Source organism: Eubalaena glacialis, chromosome 3 (genome assembly GCF_028564815.1).
Source record: "Eubalaena glacialis isolate mEubGla1 chromosome 3, mEubGla1.1.hap2.+ XY, whole genome shotgun sequence".
Classification (NCBI taxonomy): Eukaryota; Metazoa; Chordata; class Mammalia; order Artiodactyla; family Balaenidae; genus Eubalaena; species Eubalaena glacialis.
Window position 1 is genome coordinate 47,098,493 of NC_083718.1, and position 21,933 is coordinate 47,120,425.

General features: G+C 36.4%; 1 protein-coding gene across 2 annotated transcripts in view; it reads right to left on the reverse strand.

The window, feature by feature from the left end:
- Positions 1-21,933, reverse strand: part of PLA2G4A (phospholipase A2 group IVA) — a 164,623-nt gene that overhangs the window by 127,625 nt on the left and 15,065 nt on the right. For both annotated transcript variants that reach the window (XM_061185609.1, XM_061185608.1), the window contains exon 2: positions 12,239-12,341. In XM_061185609.1, coding sequence (XP_061041592.1) covers positions 12,239-12,271 — 33 coding nt within the window. In that variant the 5' untranslated portion in view covers positions 12,272-12,341. The remainder of the gene's footprint in view (positions 1-12,238; positions 12,342-21,933) is intronic.

Below are 21,933 nucleotides of genomic sequence, written 5' to 3' on the forward strand. Positions count from 1 at the left end.
TTATTCTGGTCTGCAGTAGTTATTTCCACCATTTTATCTTCCAGGTCACTTATCCGTTCTTCTGCCTCAGTTATTCTGCTATTGATCCCATCTAGAGTATTTTTAATTTCATTTATTGTGCTTGTCATCGTTTCTTGGTTCCTCTTTAGTTCTTCTACGTCCTTGTTAAATGTTTCTTGCATTTTGTCTATTCTATTTCCAAGACTTTGGATCATCCTTACTATCATTATTCTGAATTCTTTTTCAGGTAGACTACCTATTTCCTCTTCATTTGTTAGGTCTGGTGTGTTTTGACCCTGCTCCTTCATCTGCTGTGTGTTTTTCTGTCTTCTCATTTTGCTTATCTTACTGTGTTTGGGGTCTCCTTTTCACAGGCTGCAGGTTCGTAGTTCCCGTTGTTTTTGGTATCTGTCCCCAGTGGCTAAGTTTGGTTCAGTGGGTTGTGTAGGTTTCCTGGTGGAGGGAACTAGTGCCTGTGTTCTGGTGGATGAGGCTGGATGTTGTCTTTCTGGTGGGTTCGTCCACGTCTGGTGGTGTGTTTTGGGGTGTCTGTGGCCTTATTATGATTTTAGGCAGCCTCTCTGTTAATGGATGGGGCTGTGTTCCTCTCTTGCTAGTTGTTTGGCATAGGGTGTCCAGCACTGTAGCTTGCTGGTCGTTGAGTGAAGCTGGGTCTTGATGTTGAGATGGAGATCTGTGAGAGATTTTCGCCGTTTGGTATTACGTGGAGCTGGGAGGTCTCTTGTGGACCAGTGCCCTGAAGTTGGCTCTCCCACCTCAGAGGCACAGCCCTGATGCCTGGCTGGAGCACCAAGAGCCTTTCATCCACACGGCTGCTAGTGTTGGAAGGTCTCCTGCAGAAGCAGAGGAGGGGCTGTGGCTCACCAAGGGGACAAGGACACTGGCAGCAGGAGTTCTGGGAAGTACTCCTTGGTGTTAGTCCTCCTGGAGTCCACCATTAGCTCCACCAAAGAGCCTCCTCCACCAAAGAGCCTCCCATGAATTTGGTAAAGTAGCAGGATACAAAATTAATGCACAGAAATCTCTTGCGTTCCTAGACACTAATGACACTAATCATGAAAAATCTGAAAGACAAATTAAGGGAACATTCCTATTTACCACTGCAACAAAAAGAATAAAATACCTAGGAATAAACCGACCTAAAGAGACAAAAGACCTGTATGCAGAAAACTATAAGACACTGATGAAAGAAATTAAAGATGATACAAACAGATGGAGAGATATACCATGTTCTTGGATTGGAAGAATCAACATTGTGAAAATGACTATACTACCCAAAGCAATCTACAGATTCAATGCAATCCCTATCAAACTACCACTGGCATTTTTCACAGAACTAGAACAAAAAATTTCACAATTTGTATGGAAACACAAAAGACCCCAAATAGCCAAAGCAATCTTGAGAAAGAAAAACTGAGCTGGAGGAATCAGGCTCCCAGATTTCAGACTATACTACAAAGCTACAGTAATCGGGATAGTATGGTACTGGCACAAAAACAGAAATATAGATCAATGGAACAGGATAGAAGGCCCAGAGATAAACCCACGCACATATGGTCACCTTATCTCTGGCAAAAGAGGAAAGAATATACAATGGAGAAAAGACAGCCTCTTCAATAAGTGGTGCTGGGAAAACTGGACAGCTACATGTAAAAGAATGAAATTAGAACACTCCCTAACACCATACACAAAAATAAACTCAAAATGGATTAAAGACCTAAATGTAAGGCCAGACACTATTAAACTCTTAGAGGAAAACATAGGCAGAACACTCCATGACATAAATCACAGCAAGATCCTTTTTGAACCACCTCCTAGAGAAATGGAAATAAAACCAAAAATTAAAAAATGGGACCTAATGAAACTTAAAAGCTTTTGCACAGCAAAGGAAACCATAAACAAGATGAAAGGATAACCCTCAGAATGGGAGAAAATATTTGCAAATGAAGTAAGTGACAAAGGGTTAATCTCCAAAATATACAAGCAGCTCATGCAGCTCAATATTAAAAAAACAAACAACCCAATCCAAAAATGGGTAGAAGATCTAAATAGACATTTCTCCAAAGAAGATATACAGATTGTCAACAAAGACATGAAAGGATGGTCAACATCACTAATCGTTAGAGAAATGCAAATGAAAACTACAATGAGGTATCACCTCACACCAGTCAGAATGGCCATCATCAAAAATCTACAAACAATAAATGCTGGAGAGGGTGTGGAGAAAAGGGAACCCTCTTGCACTGTTGGTGGGGATGTAAATTGATACAGCCACTATGGAGAACAGTATGGAGCTTCCTTAAGAAACTAAAAATAGAACTACCATATGACACAGCAATCCCACTACTGGGCATATACCCTGAGAAAACCAAAATTCAGAAAGAGTCATGTACCACAATGTTCACTGCAGCTCTATTTACAATAGCCAGGACATGGAAGCAACCTAAGTGTCCATCAACAGATGAATGGATAAAGAAGATGTGGCACATATATACAATGGAATATTACTCAGCCATAAAAAGAAATGAAATTGAGTTATTTGTAGTGAGGTGGATGGACCTAGAGTCTGTCATACAGAGTGAAGTAATTCAGAAAGAGAAAATCAAATACCGTATGCTAACACATATATATGGAATCTAAAAAAAAAAAAATAAAAGGTTCTGAAGAACCTTTGGGCAGGACAGGAATAAAGACGCAGACATAGAGAATGGACTTGAGGACACGGCGAGTGGGAACAGTAAGCTGGGATGAAGTGAGAGATTGGCACGGACATATATACACTACCAAGTGTGAAATAATAGCAGTGGGAAGCAGCTGCATAGCACAGGGAGATCAGCTCAGTGCTCTGTGACCACCTAGAGGCGTGGGATAGGGAGGGTGGGAGGGAGATGCAAGAGGGAGGAGATATGGGGATATATGTATATGTATGGCTGATTCACTTTGTTATAAATCAGAAACTAACATACCATTGTAAAGCAATTATACTCCAATAAAGATTTTTAAATAAATAAGTAAATTAATGATGAATCAATAAATGAATGAATAAATAAAGTCTCTCTAGTAATTGGGTTATTTTTTCTAGCATTCAACTCTCCATTTTTAATCTGCTTTTATTTCCATCAGCCTCAATTCTGTCTGCCTAACTACAATGAATGTGAACTTGCATACTGTTCACAGGAAATAAGGAGCAAATTGACCACTTCCTTGGTTTTTTTTTTTTTTTCCCCTTGGTTTTTATAAGTTAATTTTTGAAACATTAAAAATCTTCAGGTGACATGTAAACTACTTCAAAACAGGAGTATAAAAATCATGCCCATCTCTTTCTAATTGCTGTAAAGAGCCATGTTTCCTGGAGCCAATATCACATATAATTTCAAACTAGTATGGACTGGGCTAGCTTCCGACTTGGATAAGTGACTTTTGGTTATGTCTCAGGGATGGTGCCAGAGGAAATAATGTTATTGAATACAAAACCAGTGTTCCCTAGGGGGGGAACCCAATGGCTCAGCACAATGCTACTTGGTAGTTGACAAAAAGAGATGCCATATTTAAATTGAGATGTCAAATATAAGCTTAATACCCTGATTTAGTCACCAAGATTAAGCCTTGCCTTCAGGTCTTGAATTACCTTACTCTGAGTATCTTTCTTTATCCATAATCTTTTTCATAGTGAAAATCATGACCCTTTTTTTTTTCACAGTTACAATTTCAAGTCATCATGAAAACTGCTACTGTATTAAATTCATTCTGGAGAATTATATTGATGTCTGTAACTAAAATGATTGGTCACTGGAAAAAAGAACCAGTCAATTTATGCAAAATCAATTTGATGATTGTCCTATTCTGTTGAAAGTTCTACTGTTACAAAGAAGAACCAAAGATCAATCATAAAACAAATCTGATGGACGAGAAGGTAGATTCTGCATACAAATATTATTTTTCTATTCAACTGCCATTGCCTAATTTAACTCAAATTAAAACTAAAGACTATTAGTATGATAAGGACTACAGAATCTCATTACTGAATACAGAGATCACCATAATCACCAACAGGCAGCTTCAAACAGATATCAGCAATTTAAAAAAGAACGCTGCTTTGATGTCATCCAAGAGTGAAGATACTTTTTTAGATAAGATACTTATTTTCAGTGTCACTTCCCGGTGTGGTTTCATTCTAATACGTTTAAGAGGCACGAACATCATGCTACTATTCTCCCACATTTTTTAAAGAGCAATCAGTTTTTCTACTTAAAATCAACAGTGCTATCTAAACTTGCTTTAAGAACTGTCAGTCATGGATTGGCTATATGTACAAATGTCCAAAATTGGCTATATATCCAAAACACCCACCTAATTTGGCAATAGAATTTAACTTTAGCAAATATCATTAAAGAAAATTATAATCAGAAATATGACTTAAGTTTCTTCTCCCTTGTGAACAAGAAATTTTCCATTTGCACAATAAGTACATCTGTCAAATATAGTAATAACATTGTGTTATAATATATGTATCTTTAAATATTCAAGTAAACATAGAGTTCATTTTCACTGAAATTAGAATATTTTAGGTCCTATTTTAATCAGGATTACTGGGGCTGCTCTAGCAGTGAAACCAGTACCAAAAAAAAAAAAAAATTGATGGTGATAACTTGGGTCTAAAATACTCATTTAATGACATATTCACCATGAATGTGACTCTAATATCTTCAAGATACCCAAAATAAATAATCACCCAAATTTTTAACACCTAAATTTTAATTGATATAGATTCTAGTCCAATGGTAATTAAGCAGCTATACTACCACAAAAAAAATCTTTTTTAACGTTAGCTTTTTTCTTCCCTCAATACTGTAAGCAGATAGGGTAGGGGGTCCCTGGAGAAAGAGAACTAGGTATGGCTTTCATGACATAAGAGAAGCCATTTTTGGCCTAAGCCATTTTGAGATCTAAGCCTGGCCACAATGCTTGTCCTTGAACAGGTCTCAGTAATTAATGATCTTAAGGGAAAAAAAGAATGAAGAGACAAAGGATTGTCATCAGGCAAGAGAAATAACAAAAGCAAAGATAATATATCAGTTATTAAGTACTCCCAGTTCTGTTTCAATGGTAAAGATAAGCCTGAAGCACTCAACCACCAGATCAACTAGAACCTAGGGGAAGATGATGTTGACTTTTTCTGACCTTCATGACTTCAATCAACTAAAGCTTGGACTCTGTTGACCTCTGCTGCAATTCTATACTGAATTCTCCTCTGCTTAAGCCCCTTCATGAAGATGCATGCACCCTTAGCTTAAAACTTCCCTGACTTTGTTGTTTGGGAGACAGCTCTTTGGGAAAGATCCCCTGTGTTCTCCTTACTTGCTGCAAGTAATAAATTCTTTCTTCTCTTGATCTTTTGCTTGGTTGTGTCTTTTGGTTCAACACCCACCAAGAGGTGAACCCAGTTTTCAGGTCACAATAATCCTGAAAAAATCTACACCCTCCTAGGAGTAATTATGGCTGAGTTAAGGCCTGTGAAGTATAGGTATACCTTTGCCCTCCTGGCGGGGCTCACTAGAACACATGAAGTAGCATGTGCACTTGAAAAATTCTCCCCATACATCCTTAAAGTCCTTTGGGTGGCAGAGATACTTACTTGGTTTAGAATTACTGACCTAGGTGATATGTCATGTTCATTAAAATCTAAGATGTCTTTGCATTGATGATTTTCAGATGTGAGTTTTAAATTAGTAGATCTAACAAACTTGGAAATATGGATATACTTACGATTTTGGAGAATATATCCTTATTTTAAGGGACTTCTTAAAAACCTCTTTGTCTTACTTGTTCTTTTCATTAAGTGAAAAGTGATTAAAAGACACAGACATGAGTCAGAAGGGTATTTACAATACAGTGCTTTATATTTTCTATCTCAGTTTTCTACCCTTGCAGTACTGTGATTTATAGGAAAAATATATATTTGGTTATTCAGATGATCAAATATATATCAATATATATTTTTATAATATAATTTTATAATTATATATTTTATAATTATAGAATTGAGTTGAATTCTTCGTCACTCTGCCAGTGTCCAAGAATTGCTTGTTGGTGTAAAGAAGGCTCCACGCACATGTTGGAATTGGGTCCAGGAACCCCTTTCAGCCTTGGTTTCTTCATCTGTAAAATGGCAATTATAATATTACCAACTACTACATGGGATTTTTCAAGGGTCTCCTGATACAAATCCAGATTCCGATATTAGAATTTCACATAAGGCAATATTGAACATCAAGTTTGGGGGATAATTTGACCATCTGTGGAAATCTTTTAAGATGAGATGATTATCTATTTTCTTGGAATTATCTAGAGGCATTATTGATTTAGAGCAAAAGAATTAGTTGAATTCCACTTGTGATAATGGCAGACTAAATAATCTGGGTTACCACTTCCCACAGAAAATAAATAAAAACTGGATAAGGTTTTACAAAATAAGTAAACATTTTCCTAAAAGTAACTGTGATGGTTAATTTTATTTGTCAGCTTGACTGGTCACAAGGTGCTCAGTTTAAACATTATTTCTGTGTGTGTCTATGAGGGTGCTTCCAGATGAGATCAGCACTTGAATCAGTGGACTCAGGAAAGGAAAGTACCATCCCCAGTGTGGGTTGGCCTCCAATCTGTTGAGGGCCTGAAAAGAATAAAAGGAGGAATTTGCCCCCTTTTTTCCTGTCTCACTGCTTGAGCTGAGACATCTCATTTTATCCCCTGACTTGAACTGAATTACACCCTTGTCTGCCCTGGGTCTCCAGTTTGCCGATGGCAGACTGTGGGACTTCCCAGTTTCCATAACCTCATAAGACAATTCTTCACAATAAATCTCGTATCTAGATCAATCTATCTGTTATGGTCTGAATGTTTGTGTCCCCCCAAAATACATGTGGAAATCCTAAGCCCCCAAAGATGATGGTATTAGGAGATGGGATATTTGGGAGGGGCAAGGAACCCCCATGAATGGGTAAGTGCCTTTATAAAAGAATCCAGAGAGATTCCTTGCCCCTTCCACCTTGTGGACTCCGTGGCTAAGGCCCTCATCAAAAGCAACCATGCCAGTGTCTCAGTCTTGGACTTCCCAGACTCCATAAGTATGACCAATAAATTTCTGCTGTTCATAAGCTACCCAGTCTGTGGTATTGTTACAGCAGCCCAAATGAATTAAGACATTATCTATCTATCTATCTATCTATCTATCTCCTACTGGTTCTGTTTCTAATCAATTAGAGAACCCTGACTAATACAGTAACAAAGAAGTAACAAGATGGGAAGGCCTTAACTCCCAGGACAGAGATCGAGGGGAGCAAAGAAGCACAGGTTTTGCCACAGGAGCATTTGTTGATCCAGAGAGGAGGAGGCTGAGAGGCTGAGGGATTAGGACCCCTCTAAGGATAAGGACCCTAGGAAGCCACTCCCTTGTTTCAAGCCTAAAACTCTACAGATTGCACCATAGGAATAAGTATGAACAGCCCCTCCACATACTGGCAGCCTGTTTTAGTGTCATCCAGGGGACCCAGAAAACAACTGACTTGAAACTAGGATTATATTTGTCCCAGACTGCTAGCTTCCCGAGCAGCCTGACAGAAACCAATAAAATTCTGAAGAATTATTTCTACAGATAATTTTTCATTATAATAATGTTAAGCAAAATCAAAGATAATTAGGAACACAAGGAGGTATGACACCAAGACTACAAACCAGCACAATTAATTAACAGGCACAGAAACAGCCCCCTCCATGAAACAGCCACACTACACTTACCATGTCTAAGGAAATGGAAGTCAAACTTAAGTATGACTGCATGAAACTGGAAACTATAAAAAATGCCTCAGAAGTTTTAAAAAAAGAACCAAATCGAAATTCAAGAACTGAGAAGTAAACTTGGTGACCTTCTAGGGATTTCTAATCTGTGCTCTGTGGTGAAGATGCAGAAATATGGACCTTACTTTAAATGTGTGTACTTCTGCCTCAGGTTAGAGGCTTGTGGCAGGGAATGGCTGGTATCAGGAAAAGGTTAGAAGCTTATTCCTAACTGCCCTCTTCCTCACTTGTCTAGAATTTGTTAGTGCTCACAAAAAATACGCTATTTGCCGTAAAACTCATTATTCCTTTGTGCACAGTGCTGTGATTTTGTAATAGTTTTGTCACCTTTATATTTCTGATTTCCCAGCAGCACTATCTCACCTTCTGATGCCCCCTAGAAATATCCTACCTTATTAAGTTTCTAAAGAATGCTTGTGTACATAATGATTTATTATTTATAAAAGCCCCATGGAACAGACACAGCAGGTACTACTCATACTCCATATGAAGCAGCTAAAAGTCAGTTTAAGTGCTCAAGAGCACGTAACTAAAGTCTGGAACTACCACTAAAACACTAGTTCTTTGATTACCTACTCCAGTGTTTTTTTTTTTTCCCCCCATGTTTCCATAATAATCTAGAATAATAGCTTTCTACTTTTTTGGTAACATTTCCAGTCATCCTACAATGACCTTTTTCAAATGTCCCTGTATTTTAGCAGGCAGTCATGCTCGCATACCCAGGTGGTTGACCTCAGTGTGGACACAACCTCAGTTTTCCGTGGATGTGGGGCAGTGGCCCTCCATTGCTAATTGGTGGTGGGAAGAGCTCTAGATATTTTTTTCACTCCAGGGAAGTGACTCATCTTTTCAGAGTAAAAAGATGGAAATTTTTATAAGTATTTTATATTTGATCTATCTTTGCAATATTGATATCTTCCTGGTCCAAAAGAACTTCAGTAGATTCTGGAGACACAAATACCCTTCAGAATGGAAAGTACCTCAGAACAACTCTAGACCTATGGGAACTGCATTGTGCCATATATGTATTACTCCATTTTCTCCTACATTCTTAAAAGCTGGCACCATTGGAAACAAGAGAACTTGCTGCATCAGCCCACAGGATTCTCCAACATGTCCCTGCATTACAGGTGTGGTGAGGATGAGTCCAGTCTTCACCGCCTTGAGGCAGACAAAACTGCGTCGGCCTGTCTGGCACCCTTCATTACTAGTAAGTTGGCTCAGTTTTCCCCGTCTTCCCTTTTTAATAAAAGTATTCTCGGTTATATATTTTGAAAAGTATCCTTCTGTGAAAACTAGAGCAGGAAATTTTGTCACTAAAACAATTTACACACACACATGCACAGTTTTTTTTCACACACACAGCAAAAACAAGCATGAATGAAAGTATAAAGCTCTTAGGACCCTCTCACTGAAAAGGGCTATACACCGGAACGCTAATTGATTGTCCAATTCTGATGCTGGAGAAGGTCAAGAAAAATGTGATACAGGTATGTGGTTTTAGCATGCTTCATCATATTAAGATGCCACATAGGTAATTATTATGGCCTAAATATTTGTCTATAGTTAACAAAATTTGCAAGAAAAGGTGACAGAAATGAGTCTTAAAACGTCCAGATGCAATTTGGTTTTAAATATGCTCTGCCGTGTTAAAAAAAGAAACTAAGTAGCCGGTTAACATGGTCATCTGACATGAGACATGCGAGGCCTGCATAGCAGTTAGTAATAAGGCCTGGTCATATTAGGCAGAAAAGTGAAGGTCATTTGAAATAATAATTTCTTTGAAATGTATTATGCTCCAGCCATACTGAAATTCTTTCATTTCCTTACATCATGTACTTTCTCACCTCCAGACTACTTCACATATGCTTTTCCCAATCCAGAAAAGTCATTTTCTCTCTCTTCACCTAACTTCTACTAAACCTTCAGGTCTGTGCTTCCATGTCACTTCCTTTAGGAATTCCAGAAGGATTCCTGTTATTAGTTATTCATGTTGTATATTCCCAGAGTAATCTTCATTGTCTCCTATCAGAGCCCTTACGGTTATTATAAATTATTTTGCTGCTAGACATAAGCTCAATTCAAGGATTATTTTGATTTCCCAGTGCCTACTGACAGGGAGTGGTACACAATGGGCATTCAATAAATGGTGATAAGTGCTCAGAAAAAAATATTAAAATAGATTTGGAGATAAACTGAATTGAAAGTATAAATGTTAAGATTTAGAATTATTATTGGTCTTTGTCTCAAGCTCAGGGCTATACACCTTAACCTTATCTTCCTTCTCAGTTTCAAGTGCCAGATTTCATGTTAAGGTTTAAGAATGAACACTTTGATTGAATTCTCTGAGTTATAGAAATTATCCATCTCTCTTGAGGTGGTAGGGTAAGAAAAAACTAATCTGCACCTACCTTCATTGTTTAAATTCATCTACAGAACACCATAACGGTGGAAGGAAAACTGGAATTATTCACTGATAACAGGAATGTGTAAGTTGAAAATCTAAAAAAACTTCAAACTATTAGAATTAATAAAGAAATTCTGTAAGTTCACTGGATCTATAAAAAAAACTTGTATTTCCATATAAATACAACGTTAGTTTTTTAGTTTCTAGTGAAACATTAGTTTAACATTAGTTTCATGATTGTAAATGCATTGGAAGATTCAATATTACTATCATGTCATCTCCCCTAACCCATGTACAGAATAATTTCAATATTAATAAAAATCCCAGCATGTGTGTGTGTGTGTGTATGTTGACAAATTGATTTAAAAACCTATATGGAAATGCAGAGGCCTAAGAAAAGCCAAGACAATCTTGAAGAAGAAAAAGTTGGAGGATTTACACTACCATACATAAAGACACGTTTCAAAGCTATAGACATTAAGATAGATTGGTACTGGGGCAAACAAAGACTAATAGACCAATAGAACAGAAAAGAAACCAAGCCACACATATATGGTTGCCTGATATTTAGCAAAGGCACCATTGCCATTTGGTGAGGACATGAGGGTTATCAGTAGACTAGATAAATAGTTTGTGGTATACCGTATTCAGATAATGAGATACTACATGGCAATGTAGAAGTGTGGAATTCTGCTACTCACAATAACATGAATGAATCTCGCAGACAAAATGTTGAATGCAGACATCTACATGAGGGTCAAGAACAGGAAACCTGATCTTTGGTAATAGAAGACAAATATTGGTTAGTTTTGTGGAGTTTATTGACTGGAAGGGACCTGAACAACTCTTCCAGGGTACTTATAATGTGTATTTTTATCTGTATGATGGTTTCATGGGTGGAATACATATGTAAAAATCCATCAAGCTGAACAATTAAAATTTATGCACTTTATATATGCTATGCCTCGGTTTAAAAAAGGAGTCAAACATTCAGAGAAGCTTGCAAAAAAAAAAAAAAAGAAAAACTTTTAAGGAGTTTTAAGAAGAGGAGAATGACCAGCAGAGATGGGGTGGGGGAGGGGACCTGAAGAATCTATTTGATTCAGCACCAAAGAGGCCCTTGATGAGACCTTTTCGTAAAGTAGAAAACCTGAGTCCAGTTTTCAATGATTCAAGTTGTGAAAGGAAGAAAGAACTACAAAAAATTATAGTACATTAATCCTTGCTGTCCAAGCAGGGAAAGAAAGAGGATGGTAGCTCGAAAGGGCTGTAGGGTAAGAGAAGAGTGTTTCATTCTGAATAAAAATGAGGCTTTGTATTATTCCTTAATATCCATAAAAACTATTTCTAGTCCATATAAATCTAACTGGATCTCAAGTGTTAAATTCAGCAAAGAAATTTTTCTCCTCTGCTTTTTTGATCAGAAGAGAGAGTGTACACTTCCAACGGAGTTCGGAAAATTACATACCAAAATTTGAATTATTCAACTTTTTATTAAAAATTGCCCACCTATAAAAGAGTTTGCTTAAATACATCTAACTAAGGGAGAGTTTACAAAATTAATTACTCTGAAAATGCATACCAAAATATAGCCCTTAACTCAATAATTATTTTATCTTCTCTCTGTCAACTCATGTGAAGTGTGCAGGCTGATAATTGCTGAGTGATAACTACACTTTTTACTGTTCCATGAATGTTCCATACTGTTACATATGTTTTGGTATTATTTCCCTCCAAGTCCCTCTTTTCTGTAAACTTACAGTGATAAAAAGAGGAGATGAGTTACTTTTATTACAGATTCTACCTTATTTGAACCACACTAAGTTCATATGATTTTCATAAAAAATGCAAGGCTTTTCATAGAGTTTTATACTTTACTAGCAACAGCAGCAATACTCATGCACAAAAGTATGTCTGCCCCCTCCCAGAAGAATATATAAACAGTAAATGACTTACTATAATGTGCTGATAAGGATCTATAAATGACATGTTGGTTTCAATTACAGGAAATCTCTTCACACTTCAAAAGTCTTCTCTGGCACTCTAGCTTCTTTAAAACCTACAAAATAAACAATCCTTATTGTTAAGCCTTCTCTTGGATGTATTCCCAAGATTTAGATGATAATGGGTGTGAACCTTAGGAAGTAAAACTCTACCCAAGGGGACCAGTTAGATTGAGCTCCCTAATTGTTTATATGCATGGGTATACTCACATAATTTAAGAAAGGATAAACATATTCTGATAGTACTTCTTAATTTCCATATTTCCTTGTTCAAATTTATTCTGTGAGTAATTATTGGGAAACTCCAGGATTTTTTTTTTTGCATTTGCCAAGTATTTCATGAGAAATATATTGAAATTACAGAAAATTAAAATTGTTTTTGTACTATTTATAATTTAAAAACCACATGCCACTGTTTGTTTTCTTAACTGGATCAGTATTACACAAATTCACAATAAAAAAGGAACATTTTTCACTTTAGCTATTTGTTAAGAATTTTAAAAACATATTCATGTTAAATTTTAATTTTAATGCTGATGTTTTAAAAGAAATGTTTGTTCATTCTGAAGTACCAGTTTAACTTGAAAGAAGCTAAATGAAATATTAAACAATTAGAAACAGTGCTGTACAAAATGATGGAAACAAGCAAAAAAGTGGAACTAGAGAATAACCTGAGACCTGATCTCTGGAAAGGAGCTAACTATAGACGGTGAGGCGGAGTGAATTTAGAATATAGTGTTCCAGGCGGGCAATTTGAGGAACTGAGAGAAGACAAGTGGCTAGTGAATGGTGAGCAAGAGTGAAAATGGCTTATGATGAGTTTGGAAATAATAGGCATGGACAGATCATGTACAGCCTTGTAGGCAACTGTTCACCTAGATATAGCTCACCCATTCTCCAGGACACAGCTTAAATATCACCTCGACAGAGAAGCCTTCCATGACCTTCAGAGTATGTTTGGTCTGCCTGTTACTGGTTCCATTTATACCTTGTACTTCTCTTTCAAGCCTTTCATTCCACTTATACAATGTCTGCCTTTCCTGAGAGAATTAAAGATGCATAAAGTCGGTGACCACATTTATCTTGTTCATAGAGTTATCCATCCCTACTGCCTAGCACTATGCCTAAAAATATAGTAGGTTCAGGATAAATATTTGTTGGATAGATGGGTGGATGGATGGATGGATATTACATTATGTCAGGTTTATATATGAAGGAAATTCACAGACTAGCACTGACACTCTCTTTTGATGTCTCTCTTTTTCATTCCTAACTATCCTTAATGTCAAAGGATGTTAAATATCACTCTCTAATTAAAAAAAAAAAAAGCAGAATAAGTGAAATTCCAGAAGGTGTAACACTCAAAGTGTTTAGAGGAAATTTGTTACTGGCGCCCAAAGTTTGGTGTCAGCAACTTTATTTCCTCTTCTCATTTCTAGCAACTCCATTCATAACCCCTGTGTTTACCACCCAACTATTCACCACTACTACTGTCACTACCATATCCTGCATCAAGACCTGGATAGAGGCTCTCTATATATTAAAGCCAAAAGTAGGAAGCATGTGTACAACAGCTAACTGCCCAGGTCTATTAGGTTAGAAACTACAAGGCAAATAGATATTTAAAAACATCACTCATGGCACTTAATCTTAGAGCAACATCCTTTTGTTCTTTAAATCCATTCAGGGGTATCTCTTTTCCTACCTTACTAAGCTTAAAAATAAAAACAAGAATGGAAAATAACTGAGCTGACACAGAGTCTGAACGTTGTAGGGGAAGACTCCATAGAACAAACTGAGGAAAGTCACTAAAACAAACAAATAAACAGCAACAGTAACCTTCCCAGAGAAAGGATCAGAATCCATGAGTTGCTATAATATATAATCTAAAATACCCAGTTTTCAGCAACACCACCACTAAAAACAAAAAAGAAAAACAGGAAATTGTGACCTCCTGAGCCACACACAGGAAAAAAAGCAGTCAAAGTAACTATCTCTGAAGGACCCCAGATTATGCACTTAAGAAATATTTCACAGCATCTGTTATACGTTCACAGAACTAAAGGAAAGCATGAATTAAAGGAAAGTATGATGCAATAACATATCAAATAGAAAATAGCAATAAAGAAATATAGACATTAGAAAAAATAACCAAATGGAAAATCTGGAGTTAAAACATAACTGAGGACTTCCCTAGTTGCACAGTGGTTAAGAATCCACCTGCCAATGCAGGAGACACAGGTTCGAGCCCTGGTTGGGGAAGATCCCACATGCCGTGGAGCAACTAAGCCCGTGCACCACAACTACTGAGCCTGCGCTCTACAGCCCGTGAGCCACAACTACTGAGCCCGTGTACTACAACTACCGAAGTCCATGTGCCTAGAGCCCGTGCTCCACAACAAGAGAAGCCTGTGCACCGCAATGAAGAGTAGCCCCTGCTTGCCGCAACTAGAGAAAGCTCGCACGCAGCAACGAAGACCCAACACAGCCAAAAAATAATAATAATAATTAATTAATTTTTAAAATAACTGAAAAATTTACTAGAGAGGATAAACAGATGTGAGCTTGTAGAAGAATCAGTGAATTGAAAGATGCCTCAATAGAGATTATTCAATCTGAAGAACAGAAAAATAAAATTAAAATAATGAAGAAAAATGAACAAAGCCTCAAAGACTGGGGACAACATCAACTACACTAATGTATATGCAAGTGGAATCTCAGAGGGGAGAGAATAAAAGGAAAGAAAAAATATTTGAAGAAATAATGGCTGAAAATTTCCCAAATTTGATTAAAAACATGTTGAAAAGCTCAACCAATTCCAAGTGGGAAAAATACAAAGAGATCCAAACCTAGACATATTCTATCTGTTGAGTATCCAAGACAAAAATAAAATAAAATCTTGGAAGTTACAGAAGAAAAAAGGTTCATCATGTACAAGGTAATCAAAATAAGATAAATAGATGACTTCTCATCAATGGAGCTTGAAGGCAATTGGATGACATATTCAAAGTGCTGAAAGAATAAAACTGTCTACCAAGGATACTATATCCAATAAAATTATCCTTCAAGAAAAGAAGAAAAAAAAAAAGACATTCCCACATCAATACAGACTGAGATAATTTTTTTTGCTAGGAGATATGCATTACAAGAAATAGTGGAAAAAGTTCAGGTTGAAAGGAAGTGACACCAGAGAGTAACTCAAATCCACACAAAGAAATAGAGAGCACTGATAAAGGTAAGTATATAGAAAATTTTAAATGATGGTATAAATACATATTTTTTTTCTCTTCTCTTAACTGATTTAGAAATCAATTACATAAAATAATAATAATAAAATTGTGTTGTTGGACTTAAAGATGTAATATATATGAAAATAATAGTACAAAAGAGGGGAAGAAATTGGGGCTATAATGGAATAAGGAAAGAACACAAGATGGTAATTGAATCCATAGGAAGAAAGAAATTGTAAATAAATACATCAATATAAAACATTTTATAAATACAATTTTTCTCTTTTCTTCTTAATCTTCTTTAAAAGAAATGGAATATGTAAAGCAATAAATTACAATACTGTATTGTTGGGTTTACAACATATATAGAATTAATATATATGATAATAATAGCACAAAGGAGTGGGGAGGGATTGGAACTATATTAGAGCAAAGTTTCTATATTTTACTGGAATTAAGTTATTATTTGCATAAAGTAGATTGTAATAAATTAAGATGCACCTAGAAATAATTCCTAGAGTAACCACTAGGAAAATCACTCAAAAATATAGTTAAAACATCAACAAAGGAACTAAAATGGTCTGCTAGAAGATACCAACTTAACACAAGGAACAGAGGAACAAAAAAAGAAATGAGACATATAGAAAACAGAAAGCAAAATGGCAGATGGAAATCCAACCATAACTATAATATAGTAGTCCCTTCTTATCTGCTGTTTCCCCTTCCAAAGTTTCAGTTACCTGTGGTCAACTGAAGTCCAAAAATATTAAGTGGAAAATTCCAGAAATAAACAATTCTTAAGTTTAAAATTTTGCACTGTTCTGAGCAACATGATGAAATCTCATAATATCCTGCTCCATCCCACCCGGAATATGAATCATCCCTTTGTCCAAAGTATTCTATCCATTAGCCACTTAGTAGCCATCCTGGTTATAAAATTGACTGTTGCAGTATCTCAGTGTTTGAATTCAAGTAACCCTTATTTCACTTAATAATGGTCCCAAAGCACAAGAGTAGTGATGCTGGCAATTCGGATATGCCAAAGAGAAACTGTAAAGTGCTTCCTATAAATGAAAAGGTGAATGTTCTCAACTTAAGGAAAGAAAAAAAAATTGTATGCTGAGGGTGCTAAGACCTACAGTAAGAAGGAATCTTTTATCTGTGAAACTGTGAAGAAGAAAAAGAAATCCATGCTAGTTTTGCTGTCATACCTCAAACTGCAAAACTTACTGCCACAGTGCAGATAGGTGCTTAGCTAAGATGGAAAAGGTATTAAATTTGTACCATAAAATACTTTGAGAGAGACCAAATTCATATAACTTTCACTACATATATTGCTATAATTGTTCTATTTTATTATTAGTTATTGTTGGTAAACTCTTACTGTGCCTAATTTATAAATTAAACTTCATCATAGGTATGTATAAGAAAAAACATAATATATGTAGGATACAGCATACCTGAGATTTCAGGCATCCACCAGGAGTCTTGGAACATAACCACTGCAGATAAGGGGGGATAACTATAATATTAAATGTGAATGAATTTTACCCTCCAATCAAAAGGCAGAGGTTGTCAGGCTGGATAAAATCTAATACATACAAAAGACTAATAAAATCCAAATAAGGTTTGTAGTTTAGCTAATATCATTCTACCAATATCAGTTTCCTGGTTTTGATAATGTACTATGGCTATTTAAGATATTATATTGGGGAAATCTGGGTAAAGAATATATGGAAGTTTTTTTTGCAATTTTTTTTGATGTGGACCATTTTTAAATAGTCTTTATTAAACTTGTTACAGTATTGCTTCTGTTTTGTGTTTTGGTTTTTCGGCTGTGAGGCATGTGGGATCTCAGCTCACTGACCAGAGGTCAAACCCACACCCTCCACATTGGAAGGCAAAGTCTTAACCACTGGACCACCAGGGAAGTCCCATATTTTTGCAATTTCTTACCTTAAATTATTTCAAAATAAAAAATTAGTTTAAAAGTCCAATACACGAGGATAGATGTAATTTATATGTACAATTTTCATTCCAAAGTTATGTTCAAAAGAAGTAACAATGGAGTCATATGGGAAAATTATTGGGTAAGGTCCACTTTCTTCCGAATAAAATCATTGGTCATTATTGCCAGACAGTGATGACATTTTCAGTTCCAGTTACAAATAGGCACCCATTTATCCTTTCTCCCCCTAAACTGTTAATAGTAACAGTAGATATTTTAGGTTTCTGTGAAATTAAGGCATTTCTGTCCACCTAGCCACATTAAATACTGGGAAAATATCTTCCCCCAAACAACTAGCTTAGCCTGGAAACATTATTGCAACTAATTTGCATAACCACTATCATGAATGATGTATCATGAATGATATCATGAATGAATACTCATAAAACAGCAGTTTTGGGGTTTTTTGTTTTTTATAACTAAGCTGAATAACCAGTCTTGGTGAGTGTACAGTCTTTTAAGTCTGAAGCAAGAGATATGAAGCTCATAGTTTCTTTTTTTTCTTTCTTTCTTTTTTTTTCCTTGGCTGCCCTGTAATTTGAAACTTCCTGAACACTAATGAAAGGGAAATGCAGATACACTTTCCAACACACACTGGCCTGTGCAATGCAACTGTTGACTTTCAGTGAATGCTTCATATTGTGTGGTCTGTCCAAAACCCTGTTAGTCACATTGTCAGGGCAAGATGGACTCCTCTGGGAAAGGTGAAAAACAAACAAACAAACAAACAAAAACACAGACTAGAGTGTTTTGTCATTCTCTTTCCCTGCCTAGAGTTACAGGACAACAGGAAAATAAGAGGTTATCACAAGTATACCACAGAGATATTGCAGGTTTGGTTCCAGACCACCACAACAAAGCAAATATCTCAATAAACCGAGTCACAAAATTTTTTTGGTTTTCCAGTGCATATAAAAGTTATGTTTACATTGTAATGTAGTCTATTAAGTGTGCAGTAGCATTGTATCCAAAAGAACAATGTACAAACCTTAATTCAAAATACTTTATGGCTAACCATCATCTCAGCCTTTAGCAAATCATAATCTTTTGCTGGTGGAGGGTCTGGCCTCGATGTTGATGGCTGCTGACTGATCAGGATGGTGGTTTCTGAAGGTTGGGGTGACTATGGCAATTTCTTTTTTGTGTGTGTAGTAATTTCTTAAAATGAGACAGCGATGAAGTTTACTGCATCAATTGACTCTTCCTTACAAGAAGAATTTCTCTGTAGCATGCAATGCTGTTTGAGAACATTTTACCCACAGTAGAACTTCTTTCAAATTTGGAGTCAAGGGACTTCCCTGGTGGTCCAGTGGTTAAGAATCAGCCTGCCAGTGCAGGGGACATGGGTTCGATCCCTGGTTGGGGAACTAAGATCCCACATGCTGCGGGGCCACCAAGCCCACGCACTGCAACTACTAAGCACGCAGGCCACAACTAGAAAGCCCATGTGCCACAACTACAGAGCCTGCATGCTGCAACTACTGAGCCTGTGTGCTACAACTAAGACCCGACATAGCCCCCTCCAAAAAATTAAATAAATAAATATTAAAACAAAACAAAATTGGAGTCAATCCTCTCAAACCCTGCTACTGCTTTATCAACTAAGTTTATGTAATGTTTTAAACTTTTTACTGTCATTTCAACAATCTTCACAGCATCTTCACCAGAAGTAGATTAGACCTCAAGAAACCACTTTCTTTGCTCATCCATAAGAAGCAACTCCTCATCCTTTCAAGTTTTATCATGGAATTGCCAAAATCCAGTCACATCTTCAGGCTCCACTTCTAATTCTAGTTCTCTTGTTATTTCCACCACATCTGCAGTTACTTCCTCCACTGAAATCTTGAACTCCTCAAAGTCATCCATTAAGGTTAGAATCAACTTCTTATAAACTTCCTTTAATGTTGATATTGTGACCTCTTCCCATGAATCACAAATGTTCTTCATGGAATCTAGAATGGTGAATCCCTTCCAGAAAGTTTTCCATTGCCTTTGCCCAGATCCATCAGAGGAATCACTATCTATGGCAGCTATAGCCTTACAAAAATGTATACTTCTTAAAGAATAAGACTTGAAAGTCAAATGAATTGATGTTGTGTCATCAGGCATAAAAACATTAATTTCATTGTACATCTCTGTCAGAGCTCTTGGGTGACCAGGTGCATTGTCAGTGAGCAGTAGTAATATTTTGAAAGGCATCCTTTTTTTTGAGAAGTAGGTCTCAACAATAGGCTTAAAATATTCAGTAAATCATGTTCTAAATAGATATGCTATCACCCAGGCTTTGTGTTTCCATTTATAGAGTACAGGCAGAGTAGATTCAGCATAATTCTTAAGGGCCCTGGGATTTTCAGAATGGTAAATGAGCACTGGCTTCAACTTAAAGTCACCAGATGCATTAGCCCCTAACAATAAAATCAGCCTATCCTTTGAAGCCAGGCATTGACTTCTCTCTAGCTATGAAAATCCTAGATGGCATCTTCCTCCATTAGAATGTTGTTTCATCTCCATTGAAAATCAGTTGTTTGGTGTAACCACCTTCATTAATGATCTCAGTTAGATCCTCTGGATAACTTGCTGCAGCTTCTACATCAGCATTTGCTGCTTCATCTTGCACTTTGACGTTTTAGAGATGGCTTCTTTCCTGAAACCTCATGAAACAACCTCTGCTAGATTCAAACTTTTCTTCTGCAGCTTCCTCACTTCTCTCAGTCTTCATAGAATTGAAGAGAGTTAGAGCCTTGCTCAGTATTAGGCTCTGGCTGAAGGAAATGTGGCTGGTTGGATCTTCTATCCATTCCACTAAAACTTTCTCCATATCAGCAATAAGGCTGTTTCACTTTCTTATCATTCAGGTGTTCACTAGCGTAGCATTTTAATTTCCTCAAGAACTTTTCCTTTGCATTTACAACTTAGCTAACTGTTTGGTACAAGAGGCCTAGCTTTTGACTGATCTCAACTTTCAACATGCCTTCCTCACTAAGTTTAAACTTATTTCTAGTTTTTGATTTAAAATGAGAGACACATGACTTTTCCTTTCACCTGAACACTTAAAGACCATTGTAGGGTTATTAATTGGCCTAATTTCAATATTGTTGTGTCTTAGGGAATAGGAAGGCCTGAAGAGAGGGCGAGAGATGGGGAACAGATAATGGATGGAGCATCAGAACACAGACAACATTGATCAGTTAAGTTTGCTGTCTTATATGGGTGCAGTTCATGGAGCCCCAAAACAATTACAATTGTTTCTTTCTCTATAAAATAGGGGAAATGGTCCCCACACCTCACAGAGGCAGTGGGAGGATGAAATGAGAAAAAGTATGTCAATCATTAAGCATCGTACCTAGTGGGTCATAAATATACAAAATTATCATTTGTTATTGTTTTTTAGGAAACTGATGCTTTCCCCCAAGTTCCTGAGACTTATTTTGTTCTATGGAGATTTCTAAGAAATTCAAGTAGGCAAATTTGTTGAGCACATTTTATAAAGACTGTGTACTTTATCACACTCAACAATGAGTTTTAATAGAGATTAAAAATCCTGCTGTTCCTGATCCATTACATTTTATATATATATATATATATATATATATATATATATATATATATATATATATATATATATATATATATATATATATGGCTCTGATTTATCTGCTTTAAAATTCAAAGCTTTCTCCATTATTCTGGATATAGAAAGATGTTCTAAAAGCATGAGGGCATGAAGTGCATTATTGTTTCCATCATCATCATTCATATATACCAAGGCATTACTAAAGTTACTAGGGCATTAATAAAGTTTTAAATTCTTAAATTATTTTGCTGTTGCTTTTTTAAAACCTAGGCTAAGCAAAGAGTTTGATATCATCCACAGGCACAGAGGAATGAAGAAACAATAAGAATTAAGTGCATGAGCTGCTTTATATTAGAACTGTCTCTCAGGCTGTACCCTAAGTTTAATACAGAAAACCTGTTAAGAGAACTGCCCTGTTCCCAAGGAAATAGACAAGCATGCCATCAGATACAAAGGCACAGATTAATGAACTGGGTCTATTTCTCAAGCCAGGAACCCAAGAGTATGGTACATGCCTCTCAGGTCCCACAGTGAGATGCGTGGTCCCTCACTGATGTCCATCCACACTATTCCTTTTGAATTGAATTTTTCCACTTTGTTTTTATTCCTAGGCCACTGACACTGCTTCTTCATCTCTCAAATTTGTATTATTGAAAGTTCATTGTTTAACTTGACAAATATATATGGAATATCTATTGGAGTTTCAGAGCAGAGAAAGATTCAACTGGTTTAAAATAAACAAGGCTTGCTAGAAAAGGCAAATACCTGAGCTGATATTTGAAACCACAAAAGGGCCTAGATGTCTAGAAAAGGGGGTAGAAACATGTGCTCTAGGA